At 42.3% G+C, this 17,181-nt stretch overlaps 1 protein-coding gene across 1 annotated transcript in view; it reads left to right on the top strand.

Annotated features, from left to right (window-relative positions):
• The window catches only part of DNAH3 (dynein axonemal heavy chain 3), a 348,463-nt gene that overhangs the window by 256,639 nt on the left and 74,643 nt on the right, over positions 1 to 17,181 (top strand). The window contains 7 exon segments of the mRNA XM_040440318.1: positions 1,363 to 1,474; positions 2,860 to 3,101; positions 3,307 to 3,407; positions 3,525 to 3,630; positions 6,383 to 6,512; positions 14,950 to 15,186; positions 16,510 to 16,613. Coding sequence (XP_040296252.1) covers positions 1,363 to 1,474; positions 2,860 to 3,101; positions 3,307 to 3,407; positions 3,525 to 3,630; positions 6,383 to 6,512; positions 14,950 to 15,186; positions 16,510 to 16,613 — 1,032 coding nt within the window.

Raw genomic sequence — 17,181 nt, 5'->3', positions numbered from 1 at the left:
AGTTTTTGGCGCTGACGCTATCTACATCAGAGCCCCAGACTTTGATCGGGAAGGCATGGCACATCCTTGAAGACCACTCCATTCAAACTAGACATGGTTTTGGAGCTGGGTGACATGGTAGACCACAGTGAGCTGGTGGTTGTTAGGGGTCTTAACAGCATTGTGATGGAATACCCCCTTAAGTTCTACTTTTCATGAAAAATTAAGACTTCAGAGTTATGTTCTTATCGGGAAGCCTTTGCCTCAAGGTTCAGACAGTTGTGCTGCAGACCTCTCCTTCTCCATAACTCACCAACAAAGTTCTTATCATTGTCTGACATGTTACAAACTCAGTGGAGCCGCAGCCCGGTCACCAGTCACTGTTTCTACAATCCTGTTGGTTCACATTACTTGCCATTCCCTTCACTTCTCCTTCTCCCTACACAATGCTTGAATCCGTTCTGAGGCTGCTGTAATCACAGGACTTATAATCTTGCAAATTCCATCTGTGGACTCACAAATAGCGCACAAGCCTATGTTCGAGTAATGTATTCAATTTATATTCTCTTTCACGCTCTCTCGGTCTGTCTCTCAGCAGAGAGCATACAATTTGCAATTTTCTGATAGAAATTTAAATGTACATTACACATAAATTCATGGATATCCTAAGAACTCATGGGTTTTTAAGCGGATCACTAGAGATACGATTGAAAATTTTCTGGTGCATCTTAAATAGGATGGGCCATCAATATTTGACCAGCTTACACAGACACAAAGGGTACTCATGTCTCCTGTGCTCCGTACCAACCCCCTTTATTTGCCAGAGTCAACATCCTCAGCTATACTAGTTGATCACCGGGATTTGTGCAGCCAGACCTTAAACCCAGAAATACAATTTTCACGGAGGAATTAATAGCTAGCAGCCCTGCACTTTCTATTGTTACTAACCATGTAAGACGTTTTTATTGCTTTCTTTACAGAAACTGGAATTCTAACTAGCATGTTTTTTTCATTACTGTATCATATAGATTATACATTGTCCTAATTTACACATTTACTCTTTTCCTTTGCATTTCAACTAATGTGTCACTGGGATCAGGCAGCCCTCATTTAGTGGTTTACTGTCTTATTGAAAATAAATGACGCAGGTGCATTTCACAAATCCGCCATCTACAGTATTAATATCTCAGCAGCCGATCTCTGAACCCCTCCTGCAATGTGTATATTAGCGCTAAATGAGAATGTAAAGTCTACCTTCTCCCTGGGAAGCAGCACAATCTCTCCCAGGCAGATTAAATTAAAGATCTCATACAAACTGCAGATTTTAATGCCTGATATTACCAAGCAATTTGCATATATATTTATATTGTTCTAAAACTGCAGATCTATGAAATGATGCTTGTGCGTCACGGCTTCATGATTGTTGGAGATCCCATGGGCGGGAAGACTTGTGCCTATAAAGTCCTGGCTGGAGCACTTGCTGATTTACACACAGGTAATGGGACCTTCAACCAACAAATGGTAGAGATTCAGATGACCTTCCAGGGTAATTCATCCATAATGCATCCAAATGGTTTGAGCATTTTAGGCAATGGGGTATAAGGATGAAAAGGAAGTGGGGGGCTTCAGGTAAAGGGTATATGTGCATGCAAAGTTTAGGTTAGGAAAAAGAATAAATGCAAACTTATATTTAGTTAGGTGGCTATAGCTAGGTGGCCATGCACATTGGATGAATCTAGGCCAAACCCGTTGATAACGGTGGGAACAGCTGACCATCTGATATGTATGGGGGTGTCTGGACTTTCCACCACTGATAAATGTTGAGGGAACAAAGATCTGACATGTTGGTGTAACGCTTGTAGGTAGGGACAGTGAGCTGTAACCTAGAACCCGGCTTGCTTTCCCTACCTATATACTGTATAAGCCTTACTTGGTAGAACCACAACTGGACGACGGTCCCTACTCTAAGTAAGAGCAGAGACAGACAAACACTAACAAACAAACACATAAGCAGAGAGACAGAGAGTGGTCAGAAGACAAGCCGGGGTCAGACGCACAGAGGATTCGGTAGGCAAATGCAGGAACAGGGAACAAGGAACCTAGTTAGTGAGCCAATACACATACCCATACAACAAAGGATTTACATGGAGGGCCAGAACCTGATTGGTCTGAACCTGACTCTTCAATAGGTCAGGCACCAAACAAAAGAAAGTACTAGGGCAGATGGGCTGTATATCAGCACGCTGCCTATTCCCCCAGCTCACACTCGCTGCAGGGAGAAGTAGAGCATTGCACTTGCTGGCGTAGATCAATGATTAGAAAATGATAAAGGTGACGCCCACACCCCACCCCCTTTGTAGACCTGGCATGAGCGGGGAAAAGTCGCAGATTTGCCCGCAAATCCCCTTTGCAACTGAATCTGTGACAGATATACGCATATGGCGGTTGCAACGGCGAGCAGGTAAACAATGAGGAGAAGGCAGCGCTGGCACGGAGCTGATCGGGGGGGTGCTGGATGTCGGACCTCTGCAGATCTGATATTTATAACCTATCCTGAGGATAGGTCATCAATAAAAATAACTTGGACAACCCCTTTAAGCCAGCATCTCATCTGCAGACAGGCATAGGGAGATAAAGTTTCCCCCAAGTCCTAATTTTTGTATTCATTTTCAAATCCTTATAAAGGATCAAGGCTAAATAAAGGTCTTTGAAAGTACTAATTTCTTCTTGCAGAGATCCAGTTAGCGTAGGGAATTTTACTGGCAATGCTTCCTGGGAGAAACGGGTCTCTTCCAGAAGTAAGGAAGCCGGATCACGTGAAATGATGTAACTGCTAGGAATCATTGATTCTGAGTCATGTTGTTTTTTCATGCTTACCAGCTAAATCGATGGATGAGTTTGCTGTGGACCTTAGAGTGATCAATCCAAAAGCCGTTACTATGGGTCAGTTATATGGATGCTTTGACCCCGTGAGTCACGAGTGGACAGACGGAGTACTAGCGACTACTTTCAGAGAGCAGGCGTCCTCTACCACGGATGATAGGAAGTGGATTGTATTTGATGGCCCAGTGGATGCTGTTTGGATAGAAAATATGAACACCGTCCTGGATGACAATAAGAAGGTAATGCCGTACTCCTTATTGAATGACTGGAAACATGAATTTCCTTGTACATTTAATTAAACGATAGATTTCCCAGCCTCGTTCTTCCATCTCAATCATAATAAAAGCCCCCCACATAAAACATAAGCTAGGTAGGTGTTTTAATGCCTGTGAAGAACGGTCAATATATGATGATTGGCATCGTTCCCGCTTCCCTCCCCTTTAGCTGTGCCTCATGAGCGGTGAAATCATTCAGATGAATTCAAAGATGAGCCTAATTTTTGAGCCCGCTGACTTGGAGCAAGCTTCCCCGGCAACTGTGAGCAGGTAATTGGATTTTGCTTCAAATGGTCAGGTTAGTGTTGTTACTGTTTTATTTGCACAGCACGTCTCATCCTTTGGCTTGTGGGTGTTGTGTTTTTTCTCCTCTTTGGAACCATCTAGGTGCGGGATGATCTATATGGAACCCCACCAGCTCGGATGGACTCCTTTAAAAGATTCCTACATGAGCACTCTGCCGGAACATCTCATGAATGACCACAGGGAACTGGTAAGGAGATGAATTATTAACACACTTATTAAATTCTGTCTTTGAGGTTGTCAAGTAAATAATACAAACAGATAGAAAATAAGAATATTTATCAGTGTCTGGATTGAAATAGTCATCTGTCAGCAGATTTGTCCCTATGACACTGGCTGACCTGTTACATGTGCACTGTGTTGGTCCGATGTTCATATGTGCCCACATTGCTGAGAAGAATTATGTTTTAATATATGGAAATGAGCCTCTAGGAGCAACGGGGGCGTGGCCGTTACACTTAGAGGCTCTGCTCTCTCTCTGCAACTACCGCGCCTTTTGCACTTTGATTGACAGAGCCAGGCCGTGTAAACATGATCACACCTCACCCTGTCCATCAAAGTGCAGAGGGTGTGGCAGTTGCAGAGAGAGCAGAGCCTCTAGGTGTAACAGCAACACCCCCGTTGCTAGAGGATATCAAAATCCTTGACAACCCATAAGGCCGTGGGCATTCATCACAGGTACCCTTGACAACCCACTAAGGGGCTTACATCGCAGGTACTAGGGTTTTTGACAGGTAGAATAGTGCTGCATGTGCAGACACCGATGACAGTTCCCATCATATGCTATTGGGGCCCACTAGTGTCTGCTGATGTCAGATCAAGTACTGCGTTGGGGTTTCCATTTTTAATAGAATCCATGATACAGGGCACAGGAAATACTAAGATTTATCAAAACTAGAACAAGGGAAAAGTGGATTTGCTGCCTTAGGGTAGGTTCACATATGTGGCACAAACTATGGAAGTCTGTTCTGGCAGAGGAACAGACCACCGTAATTTACCATATCAGCACACCTTCAGATCCTCATTGACTATAAGCCATCTGGCGGGTTTCCGTCATAAATACCACCGCATGCAGCAGTATTTGTCTAGCTGAAAGCTGGCATTTATTCCGTAAAGCCATTATAGTCAATGTAGGATTGGATGGTGTCTGGCAATATCCGGCTATGCTGGATACGGTAAACTCCAGCAGTCTGCTCCTCGGCCGGAACACATTACCAGCGTTTGTGGCGCAGATGTGAACCTAACCTTAGCAGCCAGTTAGATTCCAGCTCATTTCTCAGTGCCCCTTTGAAAACTAATGTAGGTCCCTGACTATATGAACAACGCCACGTTTCCGCTGCACTAGTTTTCGTTAATCTCCCCTGGGGTGATATCTTGGCACTTCATACAGGATGACAAACTCAGCTCAGTTAAATCTGTACAGAACAGAACATGGATGACATACATTTTTTAAGTGGAATTGGTTGGGTGCCTTAAAGGTCATCCTATCAAAATGGTTGATGTTCTGAAATCCTGTATGAATCATGTCTTTTTTTTTTTATCCATAATTTATATTCATGCAAGGTCAGTGCAGGAAGAATGTCTGAAAGACACACAGCCTCATGTATATATTCGACTTGCAGCTGTGTTCACTGTGCTTATGTATATCTTTATCTTTTTATTCTTTGGCTTGCCAGGACCACAGAAGGTTGGTACATTACATGGTCATTTTTTGCCCCATTCCATATTTCCTTATCCACAAATTCTCAATAGACTATATGAATGCGAAACGGCTGTGCAGTTATACTACACTTTTGGGGGTGAACACACTGGGTGCAGTTCTCTGCCCTAGCCCTGTATGTAAATGCCTTGGCCATGGCGTAGTGGCTGGAGAGCGCTACCCTGGTTAAGACAGGCCCACTAGAGGATATTCCTGTTGACCCGGGCTTTGATGCAGTAATTGGCCCCAAAGGTCCAGTAGAAGACAATCCATTTGGACTTTACTTTGGAGTCACTCTCTTGCCACTAAGGTCATTAAAATGCTTTAAATGGGTTGGCTCACAAACAGTATTCAGCACCTATCCATGGGATAGATGATAAATGTGTGATCTCTGCTGGAACCACAGATCATCAGAATGGGTGTCCCAAGTCCCCTGCCTCATTGGAGTGGTAGTGACCACCTCTCTATTGTAACGGACAGTGGGTGTGGACCCACTGTGCCAACTAACCAGTTTGACTTTGGGCTAAACCTAAAAGCATTGTCCTGGTGGTTTTCTGGTATTCAGCCTTTAGCACATATACTGGGATCTGTACGTTGCTGTAGGGAACCAACCCGGCTGCTACCTCCTGGAGAAGCCCTGGTGTTAACAGCTGCCCGAAGCTGGCGGCACAGAGCGTCGGCGTGGCATCTAATAGCCGAGCGCTATAGGAGATAGGGGTTCCACCAGAAAAGAACCCGAACAATTATATCTTTATCTCCTATCCTGTGGATAAATATTGCCGGTGGGCCATTCCGATTGAGATGCCCATTACGGATGGAGGGTCAACACTCATTTGCCAAAGCCAACACTGTCGCTACCCCTACAATCCGCATCCTAGCACATGCCCTGACAGGCCCTTTCCAGCTACGTCCCTGTATGGATATGTTAATTGTTGTGCAAAAGTCTTAGGCACACATGAGTTAATGTCACCAAGATTCATGTTTCTGTAGGAGAGAGCTCGTTGTAAGTTGCCTGCCCAGAATCTGTAAAACCTGGTTTTGTGCACTTACTCAATTTTAGAAAATATAAGAATTCCGTACGTGGTGTTCAGACTTGTAATCATTACCTGTATCTGACATATACAAAGGAGTCTGTTCCCAGTTTTATGATGTATCGTAAAGGTTTGCTGGTTTCTTTCAGAGTTTTATGCTTTTTACTGATAACAATTTCTAACTTTTATCTTGTGCTTTATTTTACTTTTAGATTAATGACATGTTCAACTGGCTCGTTCAGCCATGCTTGAATTTTATCCGTCTGGAATGTAAATTTTTGGTACAGACTTCCCCCATCCACCTGACGTACAGCATGATGAGGCTTTATACCTGCCTGATCGGTACGTTGTTAATTTTTATTTTGCAAGATTTGAAAGGCACAGCTTTTATTCTCTAGCCATATTTCAAACATCTGCATTGTGGCTCCAATGTGAATAATTTCTAATATTTCAGTCCATATACTGTACATGTAACAAGACATTTTTACTGAACAGAATAAACTTATTACCATATTTTTCAGACTATAAGACACACCATACTATAAATTGCACCTCTTACACCTCAGATCAGACCCCTAATCCTCTTCAGATCCCCATTTTTCATCAGACCTTAGATCAGACCCCAAAAATCTGACCTCCAAGCTTCATCAGACCTCAGATCAGATCCTCATCAGACCCCCAAGCTCCATCAGTCTCAAATCAGACCACACCCAGCCTCATCAGCCTCAGATCAGATGCCCATCAGCCTCAGATCAAATACAAGCCTCCATCAACCTCAGATCAGACCCCCACAGCCTCCATCAGCCTCAGATTAGACCCCACAACCTCCCTCCATCAGCCTCAGATCCCCATCAGCCTCAGACCCCCATCAGCCTCAGATCAGACCTCCATCAGCCTCAGATCAGACCTCCATCAGCCTCAGATTAGACCCCACCAGCCTCAGATCAGACCCCCATCAGCCTCAGATCAGACCCCCATCAGCCTCAGATCAGACCCCCATCAGCCTCAGATCAGACCCCCATCAGCCTCAGATCAGCCCCCCATCAGCCTCAGATCAGACCCCCATCAGCCTCAGATCAGACCCCCATCAGCCTCTGATCAGACCCCCATCAGCCTCTGATCAGACCCCCATCAGCCTCTGATCAGACCCCCATCAGCCTCAGATCAGACCCCCATCCGCCTCAGATCAGACCCCCATCAGCCTCAGATCAGATCCCCCATCAGCCTCTGATCAGACCCCCATCAGCCTCTGATCAGACCCCCATCAGCCTCTGATCAGACCTCGCTATAATGCATAGTAATCCTGAAAGCGCTGAACTGATTGCTACCCCATGCTGCGCAAGGTTTCGGGGGTCACGCCCCCTTAATCTTGCGTGCCTGTGGGTTGTAACCATGCGCTTTAAATACAATCTCTTTCCATCATCATCATCATCATTTCACATTTACATATATTCATTGATAGCTTCAGTTTTCACAGACGTACATACAATATTTATGTTGCATTTAAAACCAGTTACTGAGATACTGATCATAGAAATACCTTAAAATTGCAAATTTCATTTAACCCTTTAGGATATAGTGTCTCCATTTTCATTATCCATCTAGTCTCCTATTGTAGCAATCTGTTTATTTTCTGCCAGAGCATTACCTTCATTAATGCAATCCAGCACTAGCCATTTTAAAGCATGCAAATGATGTTTCATTTCTGAACAGTGTTGCAACAATGTAGTTTTGCTCTACTTGTTTTCCTTTGTTTCACCTCCTGCATTTCCATATATCGTCTAATATTAGATTTATGTTCGCTTAATCGTACCATTATTTCTCTTTTTGTCTGTCCGATGTACCATAAACTACATGGACATCGAATGCCGTAAACAACATTTATGTAGAAAAATGGCGCATTGGGATTTTATAGCCCTGTCTTGGGTGATATATCGAATCTCCTTTTAAAATGGAATTGCAGTTAGTACAGGATAAACACGGGAAAGTTCCTAAAAAAGTCTGCTTGTTTTTCTTTTTGGTTCTCATGTCACCTCTGATAAGTGTATTCCCTACAGTTCTACCTCTCCGATATGAAAATCTCGGTTTTTCTTTAAATAAATTGCCATATTTTTTATCATGTTTTAATAATCCCCAATATTTATTTATAGCAGTCGCGTGTCTATCATAAGTCCCTATATACAGTACATGCAGCGATTATCTGACTAATAGATCTTCACGTGAAATTTTGTCTACTTCACTACTAATGTTTTTAATCAATCTCCCTGGGTAACCACAATGGGTGAATTTTTTAGCGAATGTTTTTCTATGCTTGTCATACTCGTGGTCCGTTTTAGTGATGCGTTTTGCTCTAATAAATGGACCTTTTGGTATATTTCTGAATACGTGTGGGGCGTGATAGCTGGAATATAGCAATATATTATTTCGATCAGTTGGCTTGGCATATAGTGTAGTATTAAATCTCCCATTGTCTCCTTTCTTAATCGCTACATCTAGAAACTGTATGGTATTAGGGTGATAATGCACCTGTTTATTTTTATGTTTTTTTTTCTCAGACCAAAACATTTTTATCCGCATTTGTCTACAGAATCTATAACAATCAACAAGAAAGTCAAAATCAGTAATGTCATTTTTAGGTTGTTTCTTTTTCGCCAAAAATAAACAGGTAATGTCCCCCTTGAATTAACTTCCGTCTTCTTTAAAAAGACGGGGAGCATTCGATCCGGACATACCTAGCGATATGCTGAAAGCCTTCGAGCAAGCGGTTATCAGTGAAGTCACATCCAAGTGGATGGACGCTCCAAAAGGTCATAATAACTGTACAATAAATGAAAGAAATTCCTTGGATTCTTTGAAAAACGACACCTCAATAATAATTAAGAGGGCAGACAAAGAAGGAGCAACTGTCATTATGGATCGAGAGGCATATATAGCAGAGGCGATGAAGCAATTGAATGATAATAATGTATATAAAAAAATTAAAAGGATTTACTACCCCTATATTTATGAAGGAGCTTAGAATATTATTGAATGAGTTCATTCAAAGTGGAATTATAGAAGAAAAACTAGCAAATACCCTAATATGCGAAGGTCCAAAAGTGCCAATACTATATTTATTGCCTAAAATCCATAAAGACAGATTTAACCCCCCTGGACGCCCTATAGTTTCCTGCATTAATTCATTGTTGCAACCCTTAGCAATTTATGTAGATTTTTTCTTGCATCCTTTGCTCCGTTCCGTGGCTCTGCAAAAAAATATAACCTGTCCTATTCTTGTCCGTTTTGCAGACGAGAATAGGCATTTCTACAATGGGCCGCCCGTTCCGTTCCGCAAATTGCGGAAGGCACACGGGCGGCTTCCGCTGTTTGCGGACCGCAAAAAATGGAACGGTCGTGTGCACGAGGCCTAATACTATACAGTTTCTAGATGTAGAGATTAAGAAAGGAGACAATGGGAGATTTAATACTACACTATATGCCAAGCCAACTGATCGAAATAATATATTGCTATATTCCAGCTATCACGCCCCACACGTATTCAGAAATATACCAAAAGGTCAATTTATTAGAGCAAAATGCATTACTAGAACGGACCACGAGTATGACAAGCATAGAAAAACATTCGCTAAAAAATTCACCCATTGTGGTTACCCAGGGAGATTGATTAAAAACATTAGTAGTGAAGTAGACAAAATTTCACGTGAAGATCTATTAGTCAGATAATCGCTGCATGTACTGTATATAGGGACTTATGATAGACACGCGACTCTCATAAAAAATGCTATAAATAAATATTGGGGATTATTTAAATATAATAAAAAATATGGCAATTTATTTAAAGAAAAACCTAGTTTTTCATATCGGAGAGAGGTAGAACTGTAGGGAATACACTTATAAGAGGTGACATCAGAACCAAAAAGAAAAACAAGCAGACTTTTTTAGGAACTTTCCCGTGTTTATTCTGTGCTAACTTCAATTCCATTTTAAAAAGGAGATTCGATATATCACCCAAGACAGGGATATAAAATCCCAATGCGCCATTTTTCTACATTTATGACAAAAAATGTTGTTTACGGCATTCGATGTCCATGTAGTTTATGGTACATCAGACAGACAAAATGAGAAATAAAGGTACGATTTAAGCGAACATAAATCTAATATTAGACGAGAAATGCAGGAGGTGAATGCAGGTGAAACAAAGGAAAACAAGTAGAGCGAAACTACATTGTTGCAACACTGTTATGAAATGAAACATCATTTGCATGCTTTAAAATGGCTAGTGCTGGATTGCATTAATGAAGGTAATGCTCTGGCAGAAAATAAACAGATTGCTACAATAGGAGACTAGATAGATGATGAAAATGGAGACACTATATCCTAAAGGGTTAAATTAAATTTGCAATTGTAAGGTATTTCTATGATCAGTATCTCAGTAACTGGTTTTAAATGCAACATAAATATTTTATGTACGTCTGTGAAAACTGAAGCTATTAATGAATATATGTAAATGTGAAATGATGATGATGATGATGGAAAAAGATTGTATTTAAAGCGCATGGTTACAACCCACAGGCACGCAAGATTAAAGTTTCAAAAGAGTCAGTATTATCTATACCTCACGAACAACCTTTTCAATAAGACTAAGGGTAGGTCTACAAGACGACATTTGTCGCGTGACATTTTGTTGCACTAATGTCGCGCGCCAATTTTTATAATGGCAGTCTATGGTGTCGCACTGCAACATGCTGCAACTGCGACGCAACAGTCGCAGAAAATCCATTCGAGATGGATTTTTCTGCGACTGTTGCTTCGCAGTCGCAGCATGTTGCATGTTGCAGTGCAACACCATAGACTGCCATTATAAAAATTGTTGCGCGACATTGGTGCAACAAAATGTTGGCAGTGTAGTTGTGCCCTATCTGTTGCGTGACAAATGTCGTCATGTAGAATACAACTGAGTAGATTGTGTGGATATAATTGTGGAGCCTGAGTAAGGTCCTGGATCAGGTCGTGGTATACTACAGGTACAGCACCAGCTGATGATTGATCAGATCAGACATAAAAAAAAAAAAAAAACTTATCTCGCTTGCTCCGGACGGCGCTGCCACTCTCCAGAACCAGGACACACTGCTGCCTGCTCAGCGTCAGGTCATAGTGCGCGGCTACATGCACTACATCTTGACGCTGTACGCAGGCAGCATGGCGCCTGAAAGAAGACAACGGAAGTGTGAGTAGACCCAGTGCATTACTTCCCTCACTGCTCCCCGCGCCTCCTGCATGCTGAGGAGAGGACCACATCCATAATGGAAGTGGTCAATATCATTCGAACTATAAGACGCACTGCCATTTTCCCCTGACTTTTGAGGGGAAAATGTGCATTTTCCTAGATTTTGATATGGATGACCTAGATCATCAATATCAGATAGGAAGGGGTCCAACTCACGGCTTCCTAGAGGTCATGTTCCTCTTTTCCTAGGCTAGTGACGTCATTTTCATCGATCACATGGCCTAGGTCACTAGTGGCGAACCGTTTAGAGGCCGAGTGCCCAAACTGCAACCCAAAACCCACTTATTTATTGTCAAAGTCATGGCAATTTAACCTGAATACTACAAAGCAATATAGTATATCTTCCATGTACTTTATCATTTATAATAGCCTGCCTGCATTCAGTGCACTGCTAGTGCTGTTCATAGAGCGCCCTGCGCTGATGAATGGAAGGAAAAGTCTTAGGCATATTGGTACACCATAGACTTTTTCTAGGGTGCGGGTGCCCAAAGAGAGGGCTCTGAGTGCCGCCTCTGGAACCCGGGCCATAGGTTCGCCATCACTGGCCTAGGTGCAGCTAAGTCCCATTCAAGTGAATAGGTCTGAACTGCAGTACCCCCTGCCACTCCAGTTCTGACTCTTCCCAGGTCTCCACTGACATATGACTGCTGTAGCCAATCATTGAATTGTGAAAATGATGAGCGATGGAAATACCCCTTTAAATGTCAAACTATGGCTACATACTACATTATGTTGTTAAGAGGAATTTGGAATGCCTTAGATGCAGCTGAGTTACTTATAATACCGTATGTTTGAAAAAATACATAAGTCCATCAAGTTTGACCAAGGAAAGGGTGGGGATGTGAATTTTAGAAAAGTAATAGAAATGCCCCCCCATTACTTCCCACCTATATTACCCCAGTAATAATAATGCCCCTACAGTGCCCCCGGTAATAATAATGCCCCACATTGCCCCCAGTACTATAAAAAGGCCACCTTAGTGCCCCCAGTAAAAATAATGCCCTAATAATGGTAATAATAATGCCCCCACAATGCAATATTAATAATGTTATGTATTGTATTGTGCCTCCAGTAATAATAATGCCACCTATTGTGCCCCCAGTAATAATAATGACCCCACAGTGCCCCCAGTATTTCCCCTCTCCTCCCACTGCCCCCTATGGTCAAGTGGCTGGGGGGAAAAAATACTCACCTGAGTGCCATCCCCACTGCAGTCTGTGATACATGGCACAGCCTCTTCTGGCCTACGGCCTGAGTCCCGGAGCAGGAGGGGGTATGGAGCATGACATGGAGGGTCGGAGGCGTTGTTTACACTCAGAATGGGAGGAGCCACAGGTCCTTTGTCACCAAGAGGGCAGACCAATGTTTGTTGTGGTTTCTATCCTGCCATCTGGTGTCAATGGACCTGACAGCAGACGGTACTGGCGGGCTGCAGCACATTGATCAGAGACAGGGGCGGATACATTGTGGCATGATGATAAATTTACAGCAGGGCCAGCCGTGGGGGTCGCCCTCAGTACAATACGCAAGTGTCCAAGTCAGCTTGTAGTTTATGGATATCTTCCATGGATTGCACAGTACTACATATTGGTGTCATCTGCACAAATAGAAACAAAACTACCACCCCCATCATCTGTATCATTCATAAATAAGTTAAATAATAGGGGACCCCTCTATGAACCTTAGGGTACACCATTTATAACCGGCTACCAGTTATATTGGAAAAAAACATATGAGACTAATCAGTGTTATGATTGATTATACCAATATTTATATGCTTCAAGCAAAGGCAAAGTCCATACATCCATTTCTACACTCTTTGTAGTCCAGCTGTATTTCATATTTTAGCTTGTACTGCTTGTTCCCCCAAAGGTGATTGCCAGGGGAGCCTTTCTGAGTCAACGTAGCTTTAGACATTTGTGCCATTCAGTTTTGTTTTGTAGAGATAAAGAACATCAGTCAATTATAGAGGAAGACAGAATGTGCCATCAGTGGATGGAGACATTACATTCTTTTATTTTATTTAAGATATTGTATTGCCTGTTATGCTCCAGTAAGATAGTTTTCAGTGACCCAGTGAACTGTTCCTGACATGGATTTTTGCTGTGAATAAAAATGCAATTTTCCCAAAGCTGAGGCCGAAATCAAAGAAAAAGACTCTGCTTTGAAGCGCTCTGCGTAAGTCTGGGGTTACACATGGGAGTTCTTGTTACCATCTTTCTATATACGTCAGAGCAATGCATTTGGAAATACCCATCAGATTGGGAATCCATATGCACTAAGATTATGCAATGGGCATTACTCTTGCCCTGTCTACTGTATTAATGTGAATTCTGAGATTCGGGGAAAAATAGACTTAACATGACTTGGGCACATGAAAAGTTTACTAAACTATATATATATCCATATATCTATATATATATATATATATATATATATATATAGTAAAGTAAGTAACAATCACCAAAGCCGTGAACAAATGAGCGAGCTCCCCATCGACCAGTTCCCAACATGGCACATGGCCGATGCCCATATGAAACAAAGAGAGGTGGTGGTAGCAAGACACATCTTACCCGGATGATGTGCTCAATAGAGCTAAGCTCTTTGTTACATAGCTGGATGTTTTCTCTTCTCCTGAGCCCTCCTAGCCCTTCCTAAAAGTCAGTGTGCAGTATGCATGCTTGCTTCAGACTTCTCGAATGCCAGGTACCTGGTACCACTAACCAACTACATTACAAGGAATTAAAGGGGAAAGAAACACTAAAATACATAGCTATACATCTACATAGCTGTGTATGGTATTGCACCTCTCCCCCAATTACGTGAATAGGGCAGAGTCCTAGTATAGGAGAGATGCTACTTCTGGGGACAAAGAGTACCCTGTTTTTATAGTTCTGGGCAACCCTTACCATTTTATTTTTCACTTTACCACTCAAGACCCTTGACAATGGTAATGACATGTGCACGCACCCTATATGGCACCATGAGAAGTTTCCGTAGGTCTGTAGGCACTCCACGTCCTGCCATATTGGTGCATCTGAGAAGAATGGAATCCATGAGAAAAAAAAGGCCTATGTGTAAATTCCTAAGCACATGAATGTACCAAAACGGGCAAAATGGATTCATGCAACCCGGATCCACAGTACAAGCAGATGATATAATGGGGTCTTTCTAAAGCTTACATGACCCCCTAAGTTTTTATCACACCATCAATACTCACGTTTTATGAATGTTTTGCTGATTTAAGGTGCACTAAATCTAAGGACCATTTCATATTGGGGTGGGATTGACTTTTGTACAGAAAATGTCCCATATCGTCAGCTCTGAAAGCCACATAAATATTATATACAGTATGTGAATTATTTCTATCTTTCTTAGTTGCACATATTCATGTAACAACCCTGTATGCTTCTCATGTGGCTTTTGTGCTCCTCTGCTGGTCTCTGTGATGTCCACGTCTTTCTCTTCAGCTTATGGATTGTTATGTTGCAGATGACATAGTGAGCTCTGAAGAGGATGGTAGAGAACCTTTGTCTAGCCAGCAGATAATACTGTGGTTGCAGGGTCTTTTCCTGTTTGCTTTGGTTTGGACCATTGGAGGAACCATAAATGGAGACAGTAGAAGGAAATTTGATATTTTTTACCGCAACCTACTAATGGGAATGGACGACCAGCACCCTCGACCTAAGAGCGTTAAATTAACCAAGAACAATGTGTTCCCAGAGAGAGGTAGGTCTCAAGGTATATTTTATAGTGTGATTTGCACTGGAAATGTGCGAGTGCAAAAAACATACGAATAATTTATAGGATAAAATCATTCAATGGGTTGCACCATGTCAGATACCCTTGTAATATCCTTGCATAATGAGCGTTAACTGGTCAACCCATCATCATTATCCATAGTAGAAGGAAAACAAGAGTAATGGGTATGTATGAACACAAGTGAACATACAGTTTCCATCAAGTCTTCAAATTCAGAATAAGGGTAGGAAGACGTGGCGGTGGGTGGATGAGGCATGGACGTAAACCTCTTGGTTATTCAGGTTTTTTAATAAATTGTTGAAAATTGTTCATTGTTCATCCACATATGTCATATATGTCGTCCACCACGTCTAGCCAACACCTCTGTAGAATGGGGATCCATTGTCTAACGCATTCGACCCAAGGATGAATGGATAGGTGACCAGGTGGCTGTGTCCATTTTGTTTCTAAGGGAGTCATGGAAACAGCTGAACACTCTTGCTTTTCTGTCTCCATTAGAAATGAATGTCGAGAGCCACCTCTCCATTCATTCTACTAACTAATGTGGCAGTCAGTGTGACGCAGGTGGTCTATGCTTCCGTTACCAGATAAAGGAGCAATACATGTAGAAAATATTTGATGGTGTCCTGTCTCATATTGCAGTTAACTGCAAGACATATATGAAGAATTTTCCTGTATGTGTCCCCGGAGGCCAGTCACCCTTGTTTTATCAGCTATCTCTGGCTGTAAGGCAACTGGCTGTAGCATGAGCTCTCCACGCCGATCTGCAAGAGCAGGCCAAGCACCCCCATCCCCTCTGCCATCTGCCACTTGAAAATTAGCCCTTTTTACAGTACACTATTCCTTATTCCTACAAGACTATTTGTTTCAGGAGCAGAAAGTCCTGGGGGTTATTATTCATGTCTAAATGTACTGGTCCTTTAATATTTAATTTATTTTGAACTAAAAAATGCAATCTGTTACCAGCCAAACCCTTAATAGTGTTGTGCCTCAGCCAGTGCGGTTGCTATCATGTCTATTGTGGCGCCTCTCAACCTGATTGTCCAAGCAGCACCATATACTAATGGTGGTCGACTCCTTTTCACACACTAGGGGCATGACCATGACCACGTGTTGCCTCTCAGTCCATTAGTCACAGCATACCAGGCGTGTTTTAGTATGGCACCCAAAATGGGTGTTTGCAGCACGCCATTCAACAGGTACAATACCTTCTCATAGATGTCCTTTATAAAACATTGAACGATTCCGTCTAATCCTCACCAAAGATAAAGCTTTCTTTATGATCCACAGGAACCGTATATGATTTTTACTTCCACAAACATGGCAGCGGACAGTGGAATACCTGGACTGACTATATTACCAAAGAGGAAATGACCGTTTCTCCTACTGCAAAGGTAAAACGTAATTCCTTGCCTGAACATCGACTTGGTTTATAGCTAGATGCTGAAATGAATGTATCATCTTGCAATAAAATAAACAGGAAAGTACAGAGAGTTTGGCCCTCCAGCTGGCAGACTTACAGGCTATCTCTGGTGGAGGGTGCAGAGGGTATTTTGTGCAGCTTGATCCAGGTGGGGATCTTCATCTTCCAGGTCTCCAAAGAGATGATTCCGACGTGAATGTCAGCTGTTAAACTAATTGTAAAGGATTATAAAAAAAAATGGCTGCTTTCTTCCAGACTATTTATGGGCAGGGCGGATCAAGTGGTTTAAAGGCCTGGGCTTTCTCAAGCTTGGGCCCCACAAGTTAAAAAAAATAAAAGGAATACTGCACAGATTTTTAGATGAACATTAAATTTTGCACATCACACATACAGAAAAATACAGCGCCACTACCTGTTATACCCAGTGATGTATCTTCTGATTTAAACGTTCTCTTTTCTCATCTTCTCCATTGGAAGCAGACCGCCATGATGACATATTTCAGCCATGTCTCGTCTCTGCAGAGTTTACCACACAGACA

The sequence above is a fragment of the Bufo bufo genome, chromosome 7, assembly GCF_905171765.1.
Source record: "Bufo bufo chromosome 7, aBufBuf1.1, whole genome shotgun sequence".
NCBI lineage: Eukaryota > Metazoa > Chordata > Amphibia > Anura > Bufonidae > Bufo > Bufo bufo.
This window is presented reverse-complemented; position numbering and strand designations above follow the sequence as displayed.